Below are 22,619 nucleotides of genomic sequence, written 5' to 3'. Positions count from 1 at the left end.
ACCCAAGGCTCCATAGTGCCTCCCCCATGAAGCCACTGCCTCTGGTCCAGTTATTTTAATAAGCATCCATGCTCAAGAGAGCAGTTAATTCTTGGGCTGCTTATTTCTGCACTTGTGAGCCATTTATGACCACCACTCCCCACCCCCCCCACCCACCAACCCCAGACACTGTCCCTAGAAAGTGTCAGTCTCTACAGCGGACCTAGGGTCTGCCTCTGAGACATCTGAGAGCAAGGACAGAACCTGGGAAGCAAAGAAGAGCCCTAGCTGGAGAGCCACAGGCCTGCATGCCAACTAGAGCAAAGAAAGTAGAAAAAAGGAGCCCTCAGGGAGCCCTTGACCTTCCTTGTGTCTGCTGGGACTCTGTGTGCCGTCCCTGGCCTGACTCAGGCCAGCTGCCCGGGCTTTGATCCTGAAGTACAGGCAGGCTCTTGGAGTTTGGGTCAAGCAATCCCAGGACTGCTGATAATGTCACAAGCCTTTCTTCAGGCCTGTGGACACTGAGACACCATTCTGTCAGCCACATTCTGATATCTACTTGGCGATGATCTTGGTAGATCAGTTTTCCCTATCTGAGCTTTGGCTTCCACATCTGAAAGTGGAGGTATAAATCCCTACCCATTAAACACTGAGTTTGTTGCTGTTTTTGAGTTGCTAAATTGTGTCCGACTCTTTGCGACCCCATGGACAGTAGCCCGCCAGGCTTCTCTGTTCATGGGATTTCCCAGGCAAGAATACTGGAGTGGTTGCCATTTCCTTCTCCAGGGGATCTTTCCAACCCAGAGATCAAACGTGCATCTCCTGCATTGGCAGGCGGCTTCTTTATCACTGAGCCACTAGGGAAGCCCAAACACTGAGTTACATCGGGTAAAAAGATGAGAATGAATCCCTGAAGAGGTTAGGAAAGGAATAGGGGGCTTAGCCTAAAGAACTATGGGTAGAGATGCTATGACCTTACAGCAGAAATGGTGCTGCTATTGCTTCTAACAGGCTGAGGTTGGAACAACCTCCCCTTTGTCCTTTACCTTTGACCCAGTTATACCCTCTTTGTGCTTGGATAAGGCTGTTCTCACTGGCTGGTTGTTTTAACCATTACTGGCTTCTACTTAACGCTGTCTGTAGCAGTCTAAGAAATTCCTTAAGGGGGCCCCAAACTCTCCCCCACCCTTACCCCCATCCAGGAGAGGAGAGATACATCAGGAACAGGTGGCATTTCAAAGTGCATCATAAACAGGAAGTGCCAGCCAGAAGGGGGTCACTCACCATCTGCTCTGCTCCCTTCACACATATGCCTCCAGGGGCTTCCCTTTTTTGACTTCACATCTCTTGAATCCCCAGAGGAGTAAAAGAATCCACCAGCATTAGCATCAAAGAATCAAAATATTCCACTTTCCAATGGAAGCTGTTTCAAAGGGCAAATTATTCAGAAGCAGAAGACTGTAAAAGTGATCCTGAGCCATGGGAATGGCTGGCATTTAGCTAGAATGCAAACGCACTCCCAGGGCTCCCTGGAAAAGGTTGAGGTCTCAGGACTGTCTCAAGGACTGAGCAGTGCCGAGAAGAGCTTCAGGAGACACCTCGGAGGCCATCTCCTCATCAGTGAGAGATTAAACAAAGATATCCTGCAGCATGAGACAGGAAAACGTAACACTGAATTAATTAATCTTCCCAGGAAGAGAGCAAACAATTTTTATCCTTGAAGCAATTATTTTTACTTGACCATCATCCAGAAATATCTTCCCAGGAATAAAGCTTCCTTCCTTAAACCCCCAAATCTTCAGCTTCTGGGCAAATTGGCCACACCCACTCCCAAATGGGGATGGGTCCCTTCCCCTCTCACCCATTTACACTGAGTGATACCTCTGAAGCCAAAGTCCAAGGATCTCTGTGCAGCTGCAGTGAGGTGGGAAGTGCCAGCGGAAGTGTGACTGCCAGATGGGACAAAGCCAGAGAAGCCCAGCTCTGGTAGCCTCTCCCTCCCCCAGCTAAGGACGGACTAGCTAGCCTGTCACTCTCCACTCTGACTCCCTCATCTCCCCTGGCTGCACCCAATCAATCATCATCTTCAGCCTGATAAGTAAGGCCAGACATCAGATCATACAGCGACCCCCAAGTGCTATGGGAACAGTTACCAGTCAGATTGCCTTATCCCACCCCACCGATCTAACCCTCCAGGAGCTGGGGCCAGGGCAGTCAGGGAAGGCCGGGTGGGCCAAGACTTCTTCCTCTTTCTCTTGCTGAAATTGCTGCCTGAATTCCATCCAGGGAAGGTTGCTAGATGCCTAACAGCCTCCACCGAGGCCCCTGGCTGCTTGCTGAAATGACCCAGAATCAAAAGAAAAAAATTTCACACACTGCGAAAATTAGAAACAATATTTATTATTTCCTGTCCAAATAGGGCGCTCTCATGAGAAAAGAGTGTGCAAAAAGAGTCTTCCTACACCCTGGGCTTTCTCACTTTCTCACTTATCCTAGCAAGCTGGGATGGTCTATTCAAAACTCTCCTCACTGTGTAGGAGAGAAAGCTTTCCACCAACTCCTGGGAAATCAGGCTACTCTAGTTTTAATTCTGATTACTTGCATGCATTAAAAAAACAAAACAAAACCCGAGTGTTAACAGGCTCTCTGCCCCTAGGCACATTTGCTCAGTCTGCATAGACAGACAGATGCAGGCCTCAGGTCCACATTCCCATGTGGACCTGGAGCTGTGCATGCCAGGATTAGAGGATACCCTGGTGGGTGTTCCTGGCTAGGGATCCAGGAAGGCCCCAGCTCATAGACAGCTGGCTGAAAACATGCAGAGTGTCTCCAGTGAGAGGTTGACAGTCCCTCTTTCTCGAAGAGTATTCTGGGTGTAGGAGGGCTAGTAGTCAACTGGCAGACAGCACCCTGGCCGCAGGTGGTATGTGGTCTAGAAGCTACTTATTCCACCTCCAAGTCCTCATGAGATCCCTTAAATTGACAAGAGAGGATTCAAGTTGCAAAATGGCAAATTACACCAGGTACAGGGTGTGATTAAGACAATGGTCTCGACAGGTCCATGCACAGAGCTCTCATCCCACCATCCCCCTCTCCTCACACCTCAGGACTGCCTAGTCCTGCCCACTGTTCCTCCTGGATGACAGCTTCTGGCATCCTGAAGCCTGGAGCAGCCTTCAGCCTCACAAGTTGGGCACAGCCCAGTTAAGGAACTTCATGGCAACTTCAAAGCCCAGGAAACAGGCCTGAGAAGGGGTTGGAAGGAAGAGAAAAGCCAACAGGAGTTGTGGCTACTCACAGAGACCCCCAGAGTTGTGCTCGGCTGGCCCTGTCAGGACCAAAACCCGTTCCTAATCTTACCCCCTCCTCAACTCACGGAATCAAGCTGTGCTTTCTCATCCCTAATAGGGAAAGAAAATGCATGTCCCACAACTGGCCACTTCTGATGGCCATGCCAGGAAGTCAAAGCTCCTCGCCTTGGAGAATCACAAAGGTAACTCATCTGACAGATTTAGGAAAGGGGACAAATGAGGACGCTCTGGCTGAGGGTGGGACTTCAGAAAAACTGAGCCCCCAGTTCAATCTCAGAAGCAAGCAAAATCAGACCACCTGCACTCTGCTCTGAGCCCCAAATGGAAAAATCATAGCCCCTGCCAGTCACTCACCGCATTGGCTGGGAAGGCTCGGATCATCACTGCATTGAAGCCCTTGTACAAGGATGTGATGCCTTCATCCCGGATCAGCTCCCTCAGCACATCTCTGAAACCATTAGGATATTTCCCAGGAGGCGCTGTGGGCAGAACCCAACCATTAAGGCTTCAGGAAGCTTTCTGACCTGACCATGGTGACCTACATGGGGACAATTTTGTAGTCAAGGCTTCCTGCAGGGCCACAGCACCAGGGAGAGGCTACTGTGTGGGTCACCCAGAACCAGTCCACAGACAACACAGTTCACCCTGGAACAAACCAATGTCTGGATTATACTAGTGCCGAGGGAATGGGGAAAAGAATGAACAATGAAACAGTCCTTCCGCTCACGTGGGGGAAGGAAGGCTGACGTGACTTCTTCTCTCACTTTTTTGGGGTCACATTGCGCAGCATGTGGATCTTTGTTCACCAGGGATCGAACCTGTGTCCCATCTAGTGGAGTATTAACACTGGACCACCAGGGAAGTCCTTCTCTCAGTTACTTTATGTTTAGGCTGACAAGAAAATGAGTCTCACATTCTCAGGACACAAATGACTACGTGGGAGAATGCTGGCCAGACACTCGCTGAGAGCTACTGTGGAGAGGGAGTGTGCCTAAGACCTTAAGAGCTCCGTATCCCAGGGGCAGCCAGTTTGGGGGCCCACTCCAACCCCATCCACCCCTCTTCTCTCCTACTAACCAGTCTGGAAGCGGGACTTGAGCACGTCTGGGGGGATTGCCACAGCCCAGTTGAAGATCCCCGCAAAACCCCCAGCCACCAGGATCCGAGGCACGCTGAGCTCATTGACGCTGCAGAACATCAAACACAGCCCTGGTCACACAAAGGCTGTGAGAGTGGCGTTCAGATCATCCCTCTCTGTGCAGACCTGGCAGCCACAGAGAGGGAGGAACTGGCTGCAGGGAGGTGGTCCAAGGCCAAGACTCCTGTGACAAGGTAGCTGCCACTCTTTGGAGGAGGTTTTCTGTACTTGTTTCAAACCCTTGCTCCACTGGGTGAGCCACAGAGTAAGAGGTATTGGTATTAGCTGGGGCTCAACAGTAACAAGAGGAAAGTAGACATGGAGACAGAAGCAGGTCCCATTTCTGCCTTCAGACCCACTAATGGGCAAGGGCAACCTACCGGTAATGAGGGAAAGTGGCTTCTAAGCTCTTCTGTTCTCCTCACCTCTTTCCCTCTGGAGTGAAGATATTTTTCAGCCACTCATATGTCATGAAATACATGCCACTGGCTGGAACATCTGTTAGTGGCAAGAAAGATGTAAAATAAATGACAGAAAAGCCTCACAGATTTCTTGATCTTAGGAGAGCCAACCTTGGCACTGGACCCTTGAAGGTTTCCTGAGAAGTTCCTCAGCAGCACTTCTATCTACAGTGATCAGAGGTGGCTCTGGGGCCAGCACTGGTGTCAGTGAACACAAACAAGCATGACATTATTTCACCTTCAGAGGCCCTCTGAGTGGTCCCCACTAATATGCCCACTCCAAGCAGTATTAACTGGAGCTAACATCCGGCCTTCCTCCGAGCTGCCATCTCAGGGCTATCTCTGAGGCCTGGCGCCAGCCCCCTAGGATATGCCTCTCAAGCCAAATGAAGCTCCACTGTTACTAAGTCATTCTTTTTTTTTTTTCTGGCTGTACCACATGGCACCAGGGATCAAACTCATGCCCCCTGCATTGGAAGCTTGGAGTCTTAACCACTGGACCACCAGGGAAGCCTCCTATGGTATTCCTTTTTCCCACTCATCCCTCCAGCCATGCTTTCCATCTACTTGCTACTGCCACTGTCATGATTTCCACCCTTGGGGGCCGGCCTACCAGAAGGATGGAAGGTCCCCCCATTCTCATGTGTGTCCATGCTGGCCAGAGGTGAATGGCCTAAAAGCAGGACACACCGTGCCAGCCCTATCAGGGCCGTGGCATGTACGGTGCCAAGGCTAATCCAGAGATCCAGGCAAGACCTCCCTGTGGCAAATCCACCACAGGTGGAGGGCTCAAAGGTTACCTCGCATGAGCGTGAGTACAGTCCCCTTGTAGATCCCTCGGATCCCAGCCTCCTTGTATAGCTTCTTCGCACAGTCCAAAGGACCAGTGTACTTGGTCTCCCCTGAAGAAGCCTGAATCTGAGAGGGAGGAAAGAATTGTCAAGTCAGCAAGAGCAACATCCAAGTCAACAGACTCAACAGGCTACGAAAGAGTGCACAGTGAGTGTGCCAGTGGTCATTATGCATTAGATCAATAACAGACTTCAGTGGCACACCGACAGTTGTTTAGAATGTATAATGCTGGTGGAAGTCACTATGAACTAAGGCTAGGTGAAAATATGACAAAATACATACACACTGATTAGGAAAAAATAAAAAACAGCAGAGGAACTGGAAAGTAAGTTGAAAAATAAATTCCCAAGTATCTTTATCCCCAATAAATGTAGTTGGAAGTTCTAGAAAGGACTAGACAAATATTTCAGTCATTTACTTATTCCTTCAACAAATATCCATGCAATACTAAATCCATTCCAAGCTTTAAGTGATCATGAAGCTTGGTTAAGAGAAGGTGAGCTGGAAATTGTATTCAGAGCTCTAAGTGCTTGGACAGAGGTCCTGTGCAGAGCCAGGGGAGGGCCAAGGAGAGGCCCTTTGTCCCAGTCTCTTAATTAATTAAGAAAATTAAATGTGTATTAATTTTTTAAAATACCATCCTTGTAGAGAAGGAGGACAAAAGGAAGCAAATGTAGAAAAATATGGGAAACCTATTGAAAATGTGTTCATTTCCCCAAGAGCCTGAGGGCAAGCGGGAGGTATTCCAGAAAAGATCTGAAAGAAAGAAAGCCTGTACAGGATCCAAAGCAAGTACAGAGTCAAGAGGAATCTAAACATATGAAGGCATCAACCAAAGAGTAATTAAAGTTGGAAAGGGAGTTCATATTTAAGAGTTCCCAAGGAGAAATGCTTACAAAATAAATATATAAATCCGACAATTTTTGTACATACCAACAACTAGTTGAAGAATAATGGAAAAGAATCTCATTCAAAATAACAAAATATATGTCCATCAAGCCATAGGATTGGTGTAAATAAAACTCTAAAAACTTGCCAAGGGATAGAAAAGAAGAGGTGAATAAAAAGAGAGTAAGAGTTTTGTTGGGCTTCCCTGGTGGTGCACTAGTAAAGAATCCATCTGCCAATCCAGGAGACTCGGTGTGACGCCTGGGTCAGGAAGATCCCCTGGAGAAGAAAAGAGCAACCCACTCGAGTATTCTTGCCTGGAAAATTCCATGGACAGAGGAACCTTGAGGGCTACAGTCCATGGGGTCTCAAAAGAGTAAGATGTGACTTAGCAACTGAAGAACAACAACAACAGTTCTGGTTAGGAAAAGTTTTCAATCAGGAAGATGTCAATTTATCCAAAAATAATAAACTTAAGACAATATCTGGTTGAGTATCAATGGCTTTTAAAACAAAATATGACTTCCCCAGATGATCCTGCCACAGGTGAACCTGGTATGTCTGAGGGATGGCAGGGTGGCCCATGTTATCAGAGGATGCTAGAGTTGACTCACAGTGACCTGCGGGGACAAAGAGGACGGAGCATGGAAGTGACATAGTAACAGAATCCGTTCACTGTAATGTATGGTATAGACTATAAACACGGAAACAAGTGAGGAGGACCTTACAGTCACCCAGAACAGTGATGAAGGTGACCTGGGACCACGTGGTTTACAATGGAGGTGGTGGGAAGGAGTAGATTTGGGATACGGTAAAAGCCAGCTTAACTGTTCAACAAACGGGATGTGTTCAATGAGACAAAAAGGAATCTAGGAGGACTCTGGGGTTTTAGAGCTGAACAACTAGACAGATGGTATTGCCCCCAACAGAGCTGTAGAAGGCTGTAAGTGAAGCAAGGACTGAGGAAGACCAGGAGTTCAGCTTTGCACATAGTGACTTTGAGGTGCCTATTAGTGTCCAGTGGGAATGTTGGATGAACTAGTCCAGAGTGCAGGAAAAATCTGAGCTGGTGATACAAATTGGAAAATCGTCATCATACAGATTGTGTCTAAAAGTCATGAGACAAGAAGAAATCATCAGTGAGATGAGTGTAATAGCACTGAGTCTCGTGCACGTGAACATTAAAAGATCGAGAAGATGATGATGAATCAACAAAGGACATAGAGAAGGAGCAGCCAAGTAGGTAGAAAGTCAGGAGAGAAGCCAAGTGAAGACAGCTCTTCAAGGAAGAGTAGGGGACCAGTTGAGTCCAATTCTGTTGATGAATCAAGATGGATCTATGTCCAGGTCCAAGAACTGAACACTGGACTTGGTGTAAAAGTCACTAGTGACCTTGATAAAAGTAGTTTTGTTAGTGTTGTGAGGCAAAAGCCAGTCTGATGTATGTTTAACTATTAGAGAAGAGGTACTGGAGACAACGAGTGGGGAAAAAACAACAAAAACGAAAAACTTTTTCCAAGAGTTTCAATGTAAGAGGGAGTAAAGACAGAGCTTCCCTGATGAAAGGATAAAGAATCTGCCTGCAATGCAGGAGACAAAGGAGATTAGGGTTTGATCCCTGGGTCAGGAAGATACCCTGGAGGAGGAAATGGCAACCCGCTCCAGTATTCTTGCCTAAAGAATCCCATAGACAGATAAGCCTGGCGGGCTATAGTCCATGGGGTCACAGAGTCAGACATGACTGAGTGACTAAGCACCCGTGCACGAACATGCACAGAGCAAAGACAGGAAGCCCAGAAATGGAGGTGGAAGGTAAAAGAGAGAAGTCTGTATTTTTAAGGTGAAAACAGAAGCAGGTTCATGCCTTTATTGCCAAAGAGAACAATCTACTAGAAAGCAAAAACTGATGCTGACCTTTATTGCCAAACAGAACAATCTACTAGAAAGCAAAAACTGATGCTGAAGGAGAGAAAGAAGAACTGCTGAACAAGGTCTCTGAATGGGCAAGAGGGGTTAGGAGGCGGGGTCAAGCAGAAGCAGAAGCATGGGCCATTCTTGGTGGAAACAGGCCAGGCAGCCACAGGTGTAGTCAGGCGCCAGTGGGGCAGTGGAGGGCGTCTGGTAAAGTTCTCTTCTGGCGGTTTCAGTTTTCTCTGTGGAGTAGAAAGCCAGGTCATCTGCTGAGAGGGTCGGGGTCTGAGAAGAGAAGAGAGGTACAAAGTAGCCACCCAGCAGAGTGGAGGAGTGCACAGGGACTGTCTCATCTAGGAGCAGAAATCAGGGGGACTTCCCTGGTGGTCCAATGGTTGAGAGTCCGCCTGCCAATGCGGGGGATACGGGTTCAGTCCCCGGTCTGGGAACTAAAACCCCACATTCCACGGAGCAACTGGGCCCGTAGGCCATAATTACTGAAGCCCGTGTGCCTAGAGCCTGAGATCTGAAGCAAGAGAAGCCACTGCAACTAGAGAAAGCCCTTGAGCAGCAATGAAGACTAGCACAGCCAAAACTAACTAAATTAATCAAAAAAAAGAAAAGGACTTCAGGCATAAAAGAAAAGGAAGAAGTCATGATGGAAAAGGCTAATGGACAAGGCTACTGAAAAGAAAATAAATATTCACTAACTCAAAATCAATATACAGACTTCTAGCAAGTCTTTATTCTTCCTGCTAAATACCAAAGAAAAAAAAAGCCCTAACATTATTTGTTTTAAACAAATATAAGAGGGCTCTGAGAATTTGGAGAGGAGAAGCAGACTCACTAAGGACTTTCCGCCTTGAGCAATGACATCATGGTGAGTTCGCTGTATATTCTCATTTGACATATCTCAGACTTGAGGCAGAAGATACTGGTGATCCAGGAATGCCAACAGGCACAGACTAAAAAGAAGGCCCAATGAAAGCCTGCATTCCCTAGACAAAGGATCAGAAAAGGAACAGCCTAGAAAGACAGAACATCTTTAGACAAAAAACACTCTACTCCAGCCATACATCATAGAAAAAACTGTAGCCTCACCCTCACCCACACGAGCAAAGACCATGTGGGGAGCCCGACTTCCTCCTTTGCACGGCTGTAACGAGGTACCCAATGTGCTGCCTGGGTGGAGTCAGAGAGGACCAAAGAGGGAATGAGGACTTTCATCCCTGACAGCTGTAACCAGGGCTCTCCTGTCCTGTGTTGTCAGTGGAGTCAGTAGAACTCCCACACCCACCCAACAGTAAAAAGCAGTGCCCCTCCCTCAAGTGTCAATAGAGGGCAAGTAGGGCCCTGCATTTGTACTCACTTGGCAGTAGCAAGGCAGCAGCCCTCACTTCCTACTGGCGTGGTGTCAGAGAAAGCCAACAGAAACAGGAAGTTTATAAAGGATCCAAAATCTCAATAAAATATGCAAATATCCGGGTTCCAACTGGAAATCGCACTAACCAGGAAGATCTCAAACTGAAAGAAAAAAGAAGCAGTAGAGGCCAACACCAAGATGACAGAGATGTACGAATTCTTTGACAGACATTTTAGAGCAGGCATTGTAAAAATCCTTCAATGACAAATCGTGAATATGCTTGAAATAGATTCAAAAGATTAGAAAGCCACAGCAAAGAAAGAAAATCTTCGCACAGAAATAGAAGATATGAGGAAGAACCAAATGAAAGTTTTAGAACTGAAAAACAGCCAAAATTTAAAACTCAGTGGATGGCTCGCTCAACAGCAGAATACAGGGGAGAGATAAAGGAAAAAAAAAAAAAACAGACATCAGAAGACAAAACAGTGGAAAGTATCCATTCTGAACAAGACACAAAACAAACTGAAACAAATCAAACAGAACCTCAGGGACTGTAAGCCCATGGGGCTATATCAGAAAATCTTAATCTTTGTGTCCTCACAGTCCCAGAAGAAGAGGAGACAACAGGGCAGGACTGAACAAGTATTCAAAGAAGTCAAGCTGAAAACTCCCCAAATCCGGCAAAACAAACACTGAGAGCTTCCCTGACTGCCCAGCTGGTCAAGAATCCGCCTTGGCCCCAGGCAAATAGCAGGGAGGGATCACAGCCCCATCCATCAACAGAAAATTGGATTAAAGATTTACTGAGCATGGCCCTGCCCATTAGAACAAGACCCAGTTTCCCCCTCAGTTTTCTCTCCCATCAGGAAGCTTCCATAAGCCTCTTATCCTTCTCCATCAGAGGGCAGATAGACTGAAAACCACAATCTCAGAAAACTAACCAATCTAACCACATGGACCACAGCCTTATCTAACTCAATGAAATTATGAGCCATGCCATGTAGGGCCACCCAAGACGGGCGGGTCATGGTGGAGAGGTCTGACAGCATGTGGTCCACTGGAGAAGGGAATGGCAAACCACTTCAGTGTTCTTGCCTTGAGAACCCCATGAACAGTATGAAAAGGCAAAATGATATGATACTGAAAGAGGAACCCTCCAGGTCAGTAGGTGCCCAATATGCTACTGGAGATCACTGGAGAAATAACTCCAGAAAGAATGAAGAGACGGAGCCAAAGCAAAAACAAAACCCAGTTGTGGATGTGACTGGTGATGGAAGCAAGGTCCGATGCTGTAAAGAGGAACCTGGAATGCATAGGAACCTGGAATGTTAGCTCCATGAATCAAGGCAAAGTGGAAGTGGTCAAACAGGAGATGGCAAGAGTGAACACTGACATTCTAGGAATCAGCGAACTAAAATGGACTGGAATGGGTGAATTTAACTCAGATGACCACTATATCTACTACTGTGGGCAAAAATCCCTTAGAAGAAATGCAGTAGCCATCATAGTGAAGAAGAGAGTCTGAAATGAAGTACCTGGATGCAACCTCAAAAATGACAGAATGTTTGTTTCCAAGGCAAACCATTCAATATCATGGTAATCGAAGTCTATGCCCCAACCAGTAATGCTGAAGAAGCTGAAGTTGAATGGTTCTATGAAGATCTACAAGACCTTCTAGAACTAACTCCCCCCAAAAATGTCCTTTTCATTATAGGGGACTGGAATGCAAAAGTAGGAAGTCAAGAAACACCTGGAGTAACAGGCAAATTTGGCCTTGGAGTACCAAATGAAGCAGAGCAAAGGCTAATAGAGTTTTGCCAAGAGAACGCACTGGTCATAGTAAACACCCTCTTCCAACAACACAAGAGAAGACTCTACACATGGACATCACCAGGTGGTCAACACTGAAAACAGGTTGATTATATTCTTTGTAGCCAAAGAGGGAGAAGCTCTATACAGTCAGCAAAAACAAGACGGGGAGCTGACTATGGCTCAGATCATGACCTCCTTATGGCCAAATTCAGACTTAAACTGAAGAAACCACTAGACCACTCAAAGTGAAAAGTGAAAGTAAAGTCGCTCAGTCGTGTCCGACTCTTTGTGACTCCATGGACTGTAGCCTACCAGGGTCCTCCATCCATGGGATTTTCCAGGCAATAGTACTGGAGTGGGTTGCCATTTCCTTCCCCAGGGGATCTTCCCAACTCAGGGATCAAACCCTGTCTCCTGCATTGCAGACAGACACTTTACCCTCTGAGCCATCAGGAAGTCCAAGACCACTCATGTATGACCTAAATCAAATCCCTAACAATTATACAGTGGAAATGACAAATAGATTCAAGGGACTATATCTGATAGACAGAGTGCCTGATGAACTATGGACAGAGGTGCGTGACACTGTACAGGAGACAGGGAGCAAGACCATCCCCAAGAAAAAGAAATGCAAAAGAGCAAAATGGCTGTCTGAGGAGGCCTTACAAATAGCTGTGAAAAGAAGAGAAGCAAAAAAAAAAAAGGAGAAAAGGAAAGATATACCCATTTGAATGCAGAGTTCCAAAGAATAGCAAGGGGAGATAAGAAAGCCTTTCTCAGTGATCAGTGCAAACAAATAGGGGAAAACAGTAGAATGGGAAAGACTAGAGATCTCTTCAAGAAAATGAGAGATACCAAGGGAACACTTCATGCAAAGATGGGCTCAAAAAAGGACAGAAATGGTATGGACCTAAAAGAAGCAGAAGATATTAAGAAGAGGTGGCAAGAATACACAGAAGAACAGTACAAAAAAGATCTTCAAGACCCAGATAATCATGATGGTGTGATCACTCACCTAGAACCAGACATCCTGGAATGCGAAGTCAAGTGGGCCTTAGGAAGCATCACTATGAACAAAGCTAGTGGAGGTGATGGAATTCCAGTTGAGCTATTTCAAGTCCTAAAAGATGATGCTGTGAAAGTGTTGCCTTCAACATGCCAGCAAATTTGGAAAACTCAGCAGTGGCCACAGGACTGGAAAAGGTCAGTTTTCATTTCAATCCCAAAGAAAGGCAACACCAAAGAATGTTCAAACTACTGCACAAAGGCACTCACCTCATATGCTAGTAAAGTAATGCTCAAAATTCTCCAAGCCAGGCTTCAGCAATACGTGAACCGTGAACTTCCAGATGTTCAAGCTGGTTTTAGAAAAGGCAGAGGAACCAGAGATCGAATTGCCAACATCTGCTGGATCATCAAAAAAGTGTGAGTCCAAGAAAAACATCTATTTCTGCTTTATTGACTATGCCAAAGCCTTTGACTGTGTGGATCACAATAAACTGTGGAAAATTCTTCAAGAGATGGGAATACCAGACCACCTGATCTGCCTCTTGAGAAATCTGTATGCAGGTCAGGAAGCAACAGTTAGAACTGGACATGGAACAACAGACTGCTTCCAAGTAAGAAAAGGAGTACGTCAAGGCTGTATATTGTCACCCTGCTTATTTAACTTATATGCAGAGTACATCATGAGAAATGCTGGGCTGGAGGAAGCCCAAGCTGGAATCAAGATTGCCGGGAGAAATATCAATAACCTCAGATATGCAGATGACACCACCCTTATGGCAGAAAGTGAAGAAGAACTAAAGAGCCTCTTGATGAAAGTGAAAGAGGACAGTGAAAAAGTTGGCTTAAAGCTCAACATTCAGAAAACTAAGATCATGGCATCTAGTCCCAACACTTCATGGGAAATAGATGGAGAAACAGTGGAAACAGTGGCAGACTTTATTTTGGGGGGCTCCAAAATCACTGCAGATGGTGAGTGCAGCCATGAAATTAAAAGACACTTGCTCCTTGGAAGAAAAGCTATGACCAACCTAGATAGCATATTCAAAAGAAGAGACATTACTTTGCCAACAAAGGTCAGTCTAGTCAAGCCTATGGCTTTTCCAGTAGTCATGTATGGATGTGAGAGTTGGACTATAAAGAAAGCTGAGTACCAAAGAATGGATGCTTTTGAACTGTGGTGTTGGAGAAGACTCTTGAGAGTCCCTTGGACTGCAAGGAGATCCAACCAGTCCATCCTAAAGGAAATCAGTCCTGAATATTCATTGGAAGGACTGAAGCTGAAACTCCAATACTTTGGCCACCTGATGGGAAGACCTGACTCATTTGAAAAGACCCTGATGCTGGGAAAGATTGAAGGCGGGAGGAGAAGGGGACGACAGAGAGTGAGATGGTTGAATGGCATCACCAACTCAATGCACAAGAGTTTGAGTAAACTCTGGGAGCTGGTGATGAACAGAGAGGCCTGGTGTGCTGCAGTCCACGGGGTCACAAAGAGTCAGACATGACTGAGCGACTGAACTGAACTGAAACATAGAGATTTAAGAAGCTGACCAAAACCTAAACAGAATGCCCCAAAATAAATCCATGCCAGAGCACATCACAAATGAACTTAGTCGAAAACTGAAAACGAAAGAAGCTTAAGAGCAGCCTGAGAAAAATAACACACATGGATGTGAGTTGGACCATAAAGAAGACTGAATACCAACGAATAAATGCTTCTGAATTGTGGTGTTGGAGAAGACCCTTGAGAGCCCCTTGGACGGCAAGAAGATCAAACCAGTCAATCCTAAAGGAAAGCAGTCCTGAATATTCACTGGAAGGACTGACGCTGAATCTGAAGCTCCAATACTTTGGCCACCTGATGTGGAGAGCCAACTCACTGAAAAAGACCTTGATGCTGGGAAAGATTGAAGATAGAAGCAGAAGGGGGCGACAGAGGAGGAGATGTTTGGATAGCATCACTGACTCACTGGACATGAGTTTTAACAAACTCTGGGGGATGGTGAAGGACAGGGAAGCCTTGTAGTCCATGGAGTCACAAAGAGCTGGACATGACTTAGCAACCGAAGAACAACACTGAAATATTTAGAATGACAGCAGAAACCGGGGAGGGTAGAAAGGAGTGGCACAGTATCTTTCAGGAGCTGAAAGCAAAGAACTGTCATCCCAGGACCCTATGTCAAGTGAAAATATTCTTCAGGAATAAAAGGAAAAGCAGGCATTCTTAGATGAAAGAAAACTCAGCGACTTTGTCATTCGTAGATATATCCCAAGAGAATGGCTAAAGGAAGTTCTTTAAACAGAAAAGAAAGTATAAAAGAAGGAACTCTGGAACACCAGGAAGAACACGGTAAGCAAAAATATGGAATATTATATAATGGTAATATGAAGAACACTTACACAGTGAGAAAAGGGCCAATCCACCAAGAAGACATAGCAATTCTAAGTGTGTATACATTAAACAAAAAAACTGCAAACTATGTGAAGGGACACTAATAGAATTGAAAGAAGAAACAAACTCACAGTAACAGCTGGAGATTTCGAATTCTTCCATCAACAAACAGAACAACTGGCCATAAAATCGTCAAGGATAAAGAATTCAACACCATCAACCAACAGGATATAATCGACATTTATAGATTTTGCCACCAAACAACAGCAGCACACACATTCTTTTTAAATGCCAGTGGCACACAAACAAGATAAACCATATCCAAGGCCATAAAGCAACCCTCAAGAAATTTAAAAGAATGTGAATGATACAGAATATGTTCTTCAATCACAATGGACTCAAACCGGAAATCAATAATCTCCAACACTTGGAAACTGAACAACACTCTTCAAAAGCAATTCAAAAAGGAAGTCCCAAAGGAAACCAGAAAACACACTCAACTGACTGAAAACTGAAATATATTGGAGTTTGTGGGACATAGCTAAAGCAATGCTGAGAGGAAACTTTATAGCACTGCCTGCACACTTCAGAAGAGAGGAAAGGCTTCAAACCAAGATTCTAAGCTTGCACTTCAAAAGCTTAAAAAAAAAGAGAGAGAGAGAGAGAAAAGAAAAGCAAACTAAACCCAAAAACAAGCAAAAGGAAGGAGATCATAAAAACAGAAGCAGAAACCAATGGAATTGAAAACAGAAAAATAATAAAGAAAATCAAAGAGGGGAATTCCCCGTTGGCCTAGCGGTTAGGATTCTGGGCTTTCATTGCCATAGCCTGGTTTCAATCTCTGGTCGAGGAACTGAGATCCTACAAGCTGCGTTACACAGCTGAAAAAAAAAAGAGAAAGGAAAATCTTTTTTGAAAAGATCAATAAAAACTGACAAACCTCTAGTGAGTCTGACAAAGAAAAAAGAAAGAGAAGTCACAGATTACTAATACCAGGAATAAAACAGAAGATAATACCACAGACCCTGCAGACATAAAAAAAGACAATAAAGGAGTACTACAAACAACTTTACACACACGTATTTGACAATTTAGATAAAAAAACAAAAACTATCACAATTTTCCCAATATGAAATAAATAATTTGAATAGAAAGCTGAATTCATAATTTAAAAATTTCTTACCCCAAATCTCAAGCCTATATGATTTCACTATAAAATTGTACCAATTCTACCAAATGTTTACAGAAAAATCAACACATATTCTATACAGTAGAAGAGGGAACAATTCCCAATTCATTTTATGAAGCTTGTATTACTCTGATATCAAAACCAGACAAAGACAATATAGAAAAAAAATGACAGACTAATATCTCTCATGACTATAGATGAAAAATCCTTAACAAAATATAAGAAAATAGAACTCAGCAATATATAAAGGGGACTTTATTCCAGTAATGAGGAATTGGTTCAGTGTTCAAGAGCAAAGGAAGTAATTCACTATATTAAGAGTTTAGGAGAAAAATCACACGATCACATTAATAAAGGAAGAAAAAACATTTGACAAAAGTCAATATCCATAAAACTCTCAGAAAAAGAGGAAGAGAAGGTAACCTTCTCAAGTTGACAAAGAGTATCTAGCAATGCGGGAGACCTGGGTTCAATCCCTGGGCTGGGAAGATGCTCTGGAGGAGGGCATGGCAACCCACTCCAAAATTACATCTGTGTCTCTTGTACTGGCAGGAGGATTCTTTCCCACTGAGCCACCTGGGCTTCCCTGAGATTATATTTAATGGTGAAATGCTGAATACTTCCCCATAAGATTGGGAACAAGGTAAACATATCCATTCTCATCAGTCTTATTCAACATGGTACTGGAAGTTCTAGCCAGTGAAATAAGGATATAAAAGGTAAACAGATCAGAGATGAAGAAATAAAACTGTCCCTGTTTGCAAATAACAAGATTATCTATATAGGAAATCCCAAAGAATCTACCAAAAAAAAAAAAAATTAGAATTAATAAGAGCGTTCAGGAAGGTTCACAAGATACAAAATTAACATACAAAAATCAATTGTATTTCAGGCTTCCCTGGTGGTCCAGTGGTTAAGAATCTGCCTGCCAATGCAGGGGACACTGGTTCAATCCCTGATCTGGGAAGATCCCACATACCACAAGGCAACTAAGCCCGGGCATCACAGCTACTGAGCTCACGTGCTGCAAATACTAAAGTCCACGTGCCCTCGAGCCTGTACTCCACAACAGGAGAAGTCACCGCAATGAGAAGCCGGCACACTGCAACCAGAGACTGGAACCCACCCACCGTGACTAGAGAAAGCCCTTGAGCAGCAACAAAGACCCAGCACAGACAAAAATAAAAATAAATAAATATTTTAAAAAATCAATTGTGTTTCTACAAACTAGCAATGAACATGCAGACAACAAAATTAAAATTATAATACCATTTACAATGTCACTTTACAGAGGACTTAGGTGTGTAAGAAAACACATTAAGAGCTTATATGCTGAAAACTACACAATGCTGATAAAAGAAATTAAAGTTCTAAATAAATGGAGAGGTGTAACATGTCTGGGTATTGGAAGACTCAAAATAACATGTTAATTCTACCCAAGTTGATCTATAGATTCAACATACTCTCAGCAAGAATTTTCTGTTTTCTAAATTATCCTAAAATTAACATGGAAAAAACAAAGAAATTAGAACAGCGAGAACAGTTTTTTAATTTTTTATTTGGCTTGGCTATGTTGAGTCTCAGTTACGGCATTGGGTCTTGGTTGCAGTGCGTGGGTTCCAGGGCGTGTGGCCTCAGTAGCTGTGGTCTTCAGACTTAGCTGTCCCACGGCATGTGGGATCTTAGTTCCTGGACCAGGGATCGGACCCACACTCCCTGCCTTGGAAGGCAGATTTCCAACCACTAGACCACCAGGGAAGTCCCAGTTTTGTTTTTTTTTAAAGAATAAAGTGGGAGGGAACAGTCTAGACAGTTTCAAGACTTAGCCAATGGCTATACTAATCAAGACTGTGTAATATTAATGAAGGGAAAGTTGCATAAATCAATGAAAGAAAACAGAGTACACAGAAATAGACCCACACAAATACACTCAGCTGAATTTTAACAGAGGTGCAAATTAATTCAGTAGAATAAAGGTAAATCTCCAGGAAATGGTATGGTGCAACTGGATAGCCCCACGGGGGGAAAAAACCCTCTGACCTAATTCTCATACATGATACAAAACTTAACTCAAAATGGACTCACAAACCTACATGGAAAAAGTAAACTATAAATAAAACTTTCAGAAAAAAGCATATAAGAAAATCTTTGGGATTTCAGGCTAGGAAAAGATTCCTTAAGATCTGATGTCCTAAACATCCAAAACCCTACCTATAAAAGAGAAATGAACAAACTGGACTTCATCAAAATGTAAACGTTTGCTCTAAAGACTCTGCTGAGAGGATGAAAAGACAAACTATACACTGGGAGAAAATAATATGCAAACCACATATCTGACAAAGCAATAGTATCTAGAATAAAGGACTCTCGAAACTCAGTAATAATAATAAAAAAATCCCAAATAATCCAATTAGAAAATGGGCAAAACACATGAACAGACATTTCACCAAATAGGATACAGTGATAGCAAACAAGCACATGAAAAGATATTCAACACCTTCAGCTAGTAGAAGAATACAAATTAAAATGAGGTATCACTATACATCTCTCAGGATGGCTAAAATTAAGAATAGTGACAACACCAAATGTTGGTTAGGATGCACAGAAACTGGATCACTCATACCGTGCTCATGGGAATGTAAAATGATACAGTTACACTAGAAAAAGATTGATAGTTTCTTTAAACATGCATGGAATTTCCCTGGAGGTCCAGTGGTTAAGACTCTGCACGTCCACTGCAGGGGACATGGGTTTGATCCCTGGTCAGGGAGCTAAGATTACACATGCCATGTGGCGTGGCCATAAGAAACAAAAAAAGAAAACTAAACATGTAACTACCATATGACTCAGCAATTACACCTCTGGGCATTTATCCCAGAGAAACGAAGATTGATTTTCCCAGAAAAATCTCTGTACATGAATGTTTATAGCATCTTTATTTATAACAGCCCTAAACTGGAAACAACCCAGATGTCCTTCAATGGATAAAAATTAAACATATCTGTAGTACACCCATACTATGGGACTACTAAAAAGGAATGAAATACTCATACATTCCACAATCTATACAACTCTCCAGAAAATTTATGCTAAGTTGAAAGAGGCCAATCTGAAAAGGTTACATACTGTATGATTCCATTTACACATGTCTTGAAGTTACAAATTTATAGAAATGGAGTTCAGATTAGTGATTGCTGGGGTGCTTAAGAACTGGAGTGGAGGGACTTCCCTGGCATTTCAGTGGTTAAGACTCCTAACTTCCAATGCAGGAAGTGTAGATTCCATCCCTGGTCAGGGAACGAAGATCCCACATGCTGTGCAGGCAGCCGAAAGAAAAAAGGACTGGTGTGGGGAAAAGAAAATGAAAGTGGCTATTCAAGGGCTACATGAGGCATTGTTGGCATGATAGAATTGTTCTGCATCTTGACTGTATCAATGTCAGTATTCTGGTTGCGATATTATACTACAGTTTTATAATACATTACCTCTGTGGAAGAACAAGGTAAAGAACATGTGGGATGTCTTTGTATATTTATTTCTTTTCTTCCCTCTGTATTATTTCTTACAACTGTAAGTGAACCTTTAATTATCTCAAAATAAAACATTTAATTTAAACAATGCACAAAATTAAATGACTAATGCAAAGCATGAAAAAGATTTGCCACATATGATAAGAAATTAATAACCTTAATATTTCCAAAGTGTTTAGGGGTGGAGGAGCAGGAGGTATAAATTATTGGGTGAAGACAGGCTACAAGGATGTATTGCACAACATGGGGAATAGAGCCAATATTTTGCGATAACTGTAAAAGGAGTGCAATATCTAAAAATTGTATAAAGATTTTTTTAAATAAGGGACTTTCCTGGTGGTCCAGTGGTTGACTCCACACTCGCAACGGAGGGGGCACAAGGTTCCATTCCTAGTTGGAGAACTAAGATCCCATGTGTCGCGTTTAATATTATTACGATAATATTAAATCAAAACATGTCTAAAGCTTTTATAAATCAAACAAACTGACAAATGAGCAAAGAATACAAAGAGGTGTTTCACGAAGGATAGATATAAACAGCTAATATGAATCAAAGTAATTAAGCTCACCGACAATAAAAAGCAAGAAAGACTAAAACAATGCAAATTTTTCACACAACACACTAGCAGAGATTGTAAATTAGATGCTGCAGAATCTGCTGGGAAGTGAGAGCTCTTCTTCCACTGATGGGAATAGAAAGTGACAGACCTTTCTAGGAGGGCCACTTAGTAACCTACATTACTAACGCACATACATTATGTGCCTGTACTCAGTCACCCAGTCGTGTCTGACTCTTTGCGACCCCACAGGCTCCTGTCCAGGGGATTTTCCCAGGAAGAATACTGGAGTGGATTGCCATTTTCTCCTCCAGGGGATCTTCCCTACCCAGGGTTAGCACCCAAGTCTCCTGCATTGGCAGGCGGATTCTTTACCACTAAACCACCAGGAAACCCCAACATGTGTTGAAAATTCTTTTAAAACTGCGTATCTTTAAATATACTAATTTCAAGTCTAGACATTTATCCTAAGAAAATAATCAGGAACACATGCAGAGACTTATTCATAAGATCTTCACTACGATATATAATTTGGATTATCCCCAGATAAAGGATTATTGGGTAAATTACAGCCCTGAATTGAAATAAAGCACAGAAAATGACGTCTGAGAAAAATAATCACAAAAATATTGTGACAAAGCAAATGAAAAAAGCTGGTTACAAAACTATGGCAGTATGTGACCCCAATTTTATTTCAAAAGATAAATTTTTTTAAATATGCATGTTTACTAAAAAGATGAAGAATTCACACAGAAAGTATAATGGTGCTTACCTCATGGGTGATAAATACATTGTTTTCTTTGTGCTTCTCTGCATTACCAAAATTTTTCTAGCAAAGACTATGTACTAAATTGCTTCGGCCGTTAGAAGAAAAAAGCAGCGCTGCTTTTTTTTTAAAGGAAGCCCTGTGTGGTAAGGCAAGCAGCCAGTTCACAGCCTTAGCCTGGGAACAAGCTCAGGCACTCTAAGGGCGCTGAGCCTTTGGGCAGTGGGTGCAGACAGACGATGTTGGCCAAGAGCAGCCTCCCTTCCACCTCTGAAGACACACGACTCCCCTTTTGGAGTTCTGAATTAGCCGCTAACAAGGGTGGATAAGTCTGAGTTGACCCATCACACGAGTGACATTTGGTTCATTTGTTACACTGTCCTGGTTCTTGACTCTAGTACAACTGCTTCCATGTTCCTAAAAACCTTGAAACTGTTTGCACACCTGATCTGAAGCCTTTATAAAGGGTAAAAGGACATACACATCCACCCAAAATTGTATACCCAGTAGAAAAGCTAGCCACCTGCCTCCAAACAATATCTTCCCCAACCCTGATCACATCCTCACCTGTAACAAGCACTTGATTCGCTCTCCAGGGGTCATAATTCCTGTGGTGAATACTCCAGACAACATCCCAGCTGCAAATATCTGGGGGTAGCTGTATTGAAAACAAAAACAAAAGGCAAGAACCTGTGACTAACTACTCAGAACAGAGGCAGCCCCAGCAAAGAAAAAAAATTAAATAAGTACTCGGACTGGGCGGAAGTCCAGCACAAATAGATTATGTTTCACACCAAAGCCAAGTTCTATGTATATTCTGACATCAAATTTCCCAGGGCAGGGGTCTCAGTGCCGAGAACAATATGAGCTTAGTCACAAGACCCACGGGCACACTCAGATGGCCTCAGTCACGGGAGAGGTTCTCCCCTGGCCGGCCATGCAGTGACTGTGGACGAGTTTCCAGGCCTCTCTGAGCCTTGATCAGCAAAGTTCAGGGTTGTTGTGAGAAATAGCCTATAATCCAGGATGTAGACCTCAGTTAACCCCAGATCTCCTCCAATCTCCCCTTCTCTGGATCACCAAGAGCCTGATAACACTTTAAGCCAAGACTCACACAGGACAGCGTCAAGGCCAGGGGAATGGCTATGGCCATATCTGCAGGCCAAGTTGTGAGGTATGTGCTGTAAGCTGCTGGGAAATGCCCTGTCAAGGATGGCACCCAATCAGGTGTGATGGGTCCTATGGCTTCTGTGCAGGGAATAGTCCTCCAGTGGCCAGAGATCTGGATCCTCACTGCAGCCCTCACAGAATGAACCACACTGAGTATGTGAAGGAACAGGAGGCTCCTAGCATCACTGCCTGTGCCGCCTCTGACGTCTCCTTTTCTTTCCGAGATTAAGGAAAATCTGGTCTCCAGGCAGACTGGTCTCAGAGGCAATGGAGCACAGAGTTACAATTTTGC

The 22,619-nt window shown here is 43.7% G+C and overlaps 1 protein-coding gene across 1 annotated transcript in view; it reads right to left on the bottom strand.

Annotated features, from left to right (window-relative positions):
* Positions 1-2,358: 2,358 nt before the first annotated feature.
* The window catches only part of SLC25A20 (solute carrier family 25 (carnitine/acylcarnitine translocase), member 20), a 34,991-nt gene continuing 14,730 nt past the window's right edge, over positions 2,359-22,619 (bottom strand). Inside the window, exons 4-9 of the mRNA XM_010851895.1 lie at positions 21,725-21,815; positions 5,690-5,807; positions 4,854-4,926; positions 4,368-4,477; positions 3,645-3,769; positions 2,359-3,224 (exon numbers count right to left, since the gene is read on the bottom strand). Of these exons, the coding sequence (XP_010850197.1) occupies positions 3,162-3,224; positions 3,645-3,769; positions 4,368-4,477; positions 4,854-4,926; positions 5,690-5,807; positions 21,725-21,815 (580 nt within the window). The 3' untranslated portion in view covers positions 2,359-3,161. The remainder of the gene's footprint in view (positions 3,225-3,644; positions 3,770-4,367; positions 4,478-4,853; positions 4,927-5,689; positions 5,808-21,724; positions 21,816-22,619) is intronic.

This window comes from Bison bison, unplaced genomic scaffold (assembly GCF_000754665.1).
Source record: "Bison bison bison isolate TAMUID 2011002044 unplaced genomic scaffold, Bison_UMD1.0 scf7180017864304, whole genome shotgun sequence".
NCBI lineage: Eukaryota > Metazoa > Chordata > Mammalia > Artiodactyla > Bovidae > Bison > Bison bison.
This window is presented reverse-complemented; position numbering and strand designations above follow the sequence as displayed.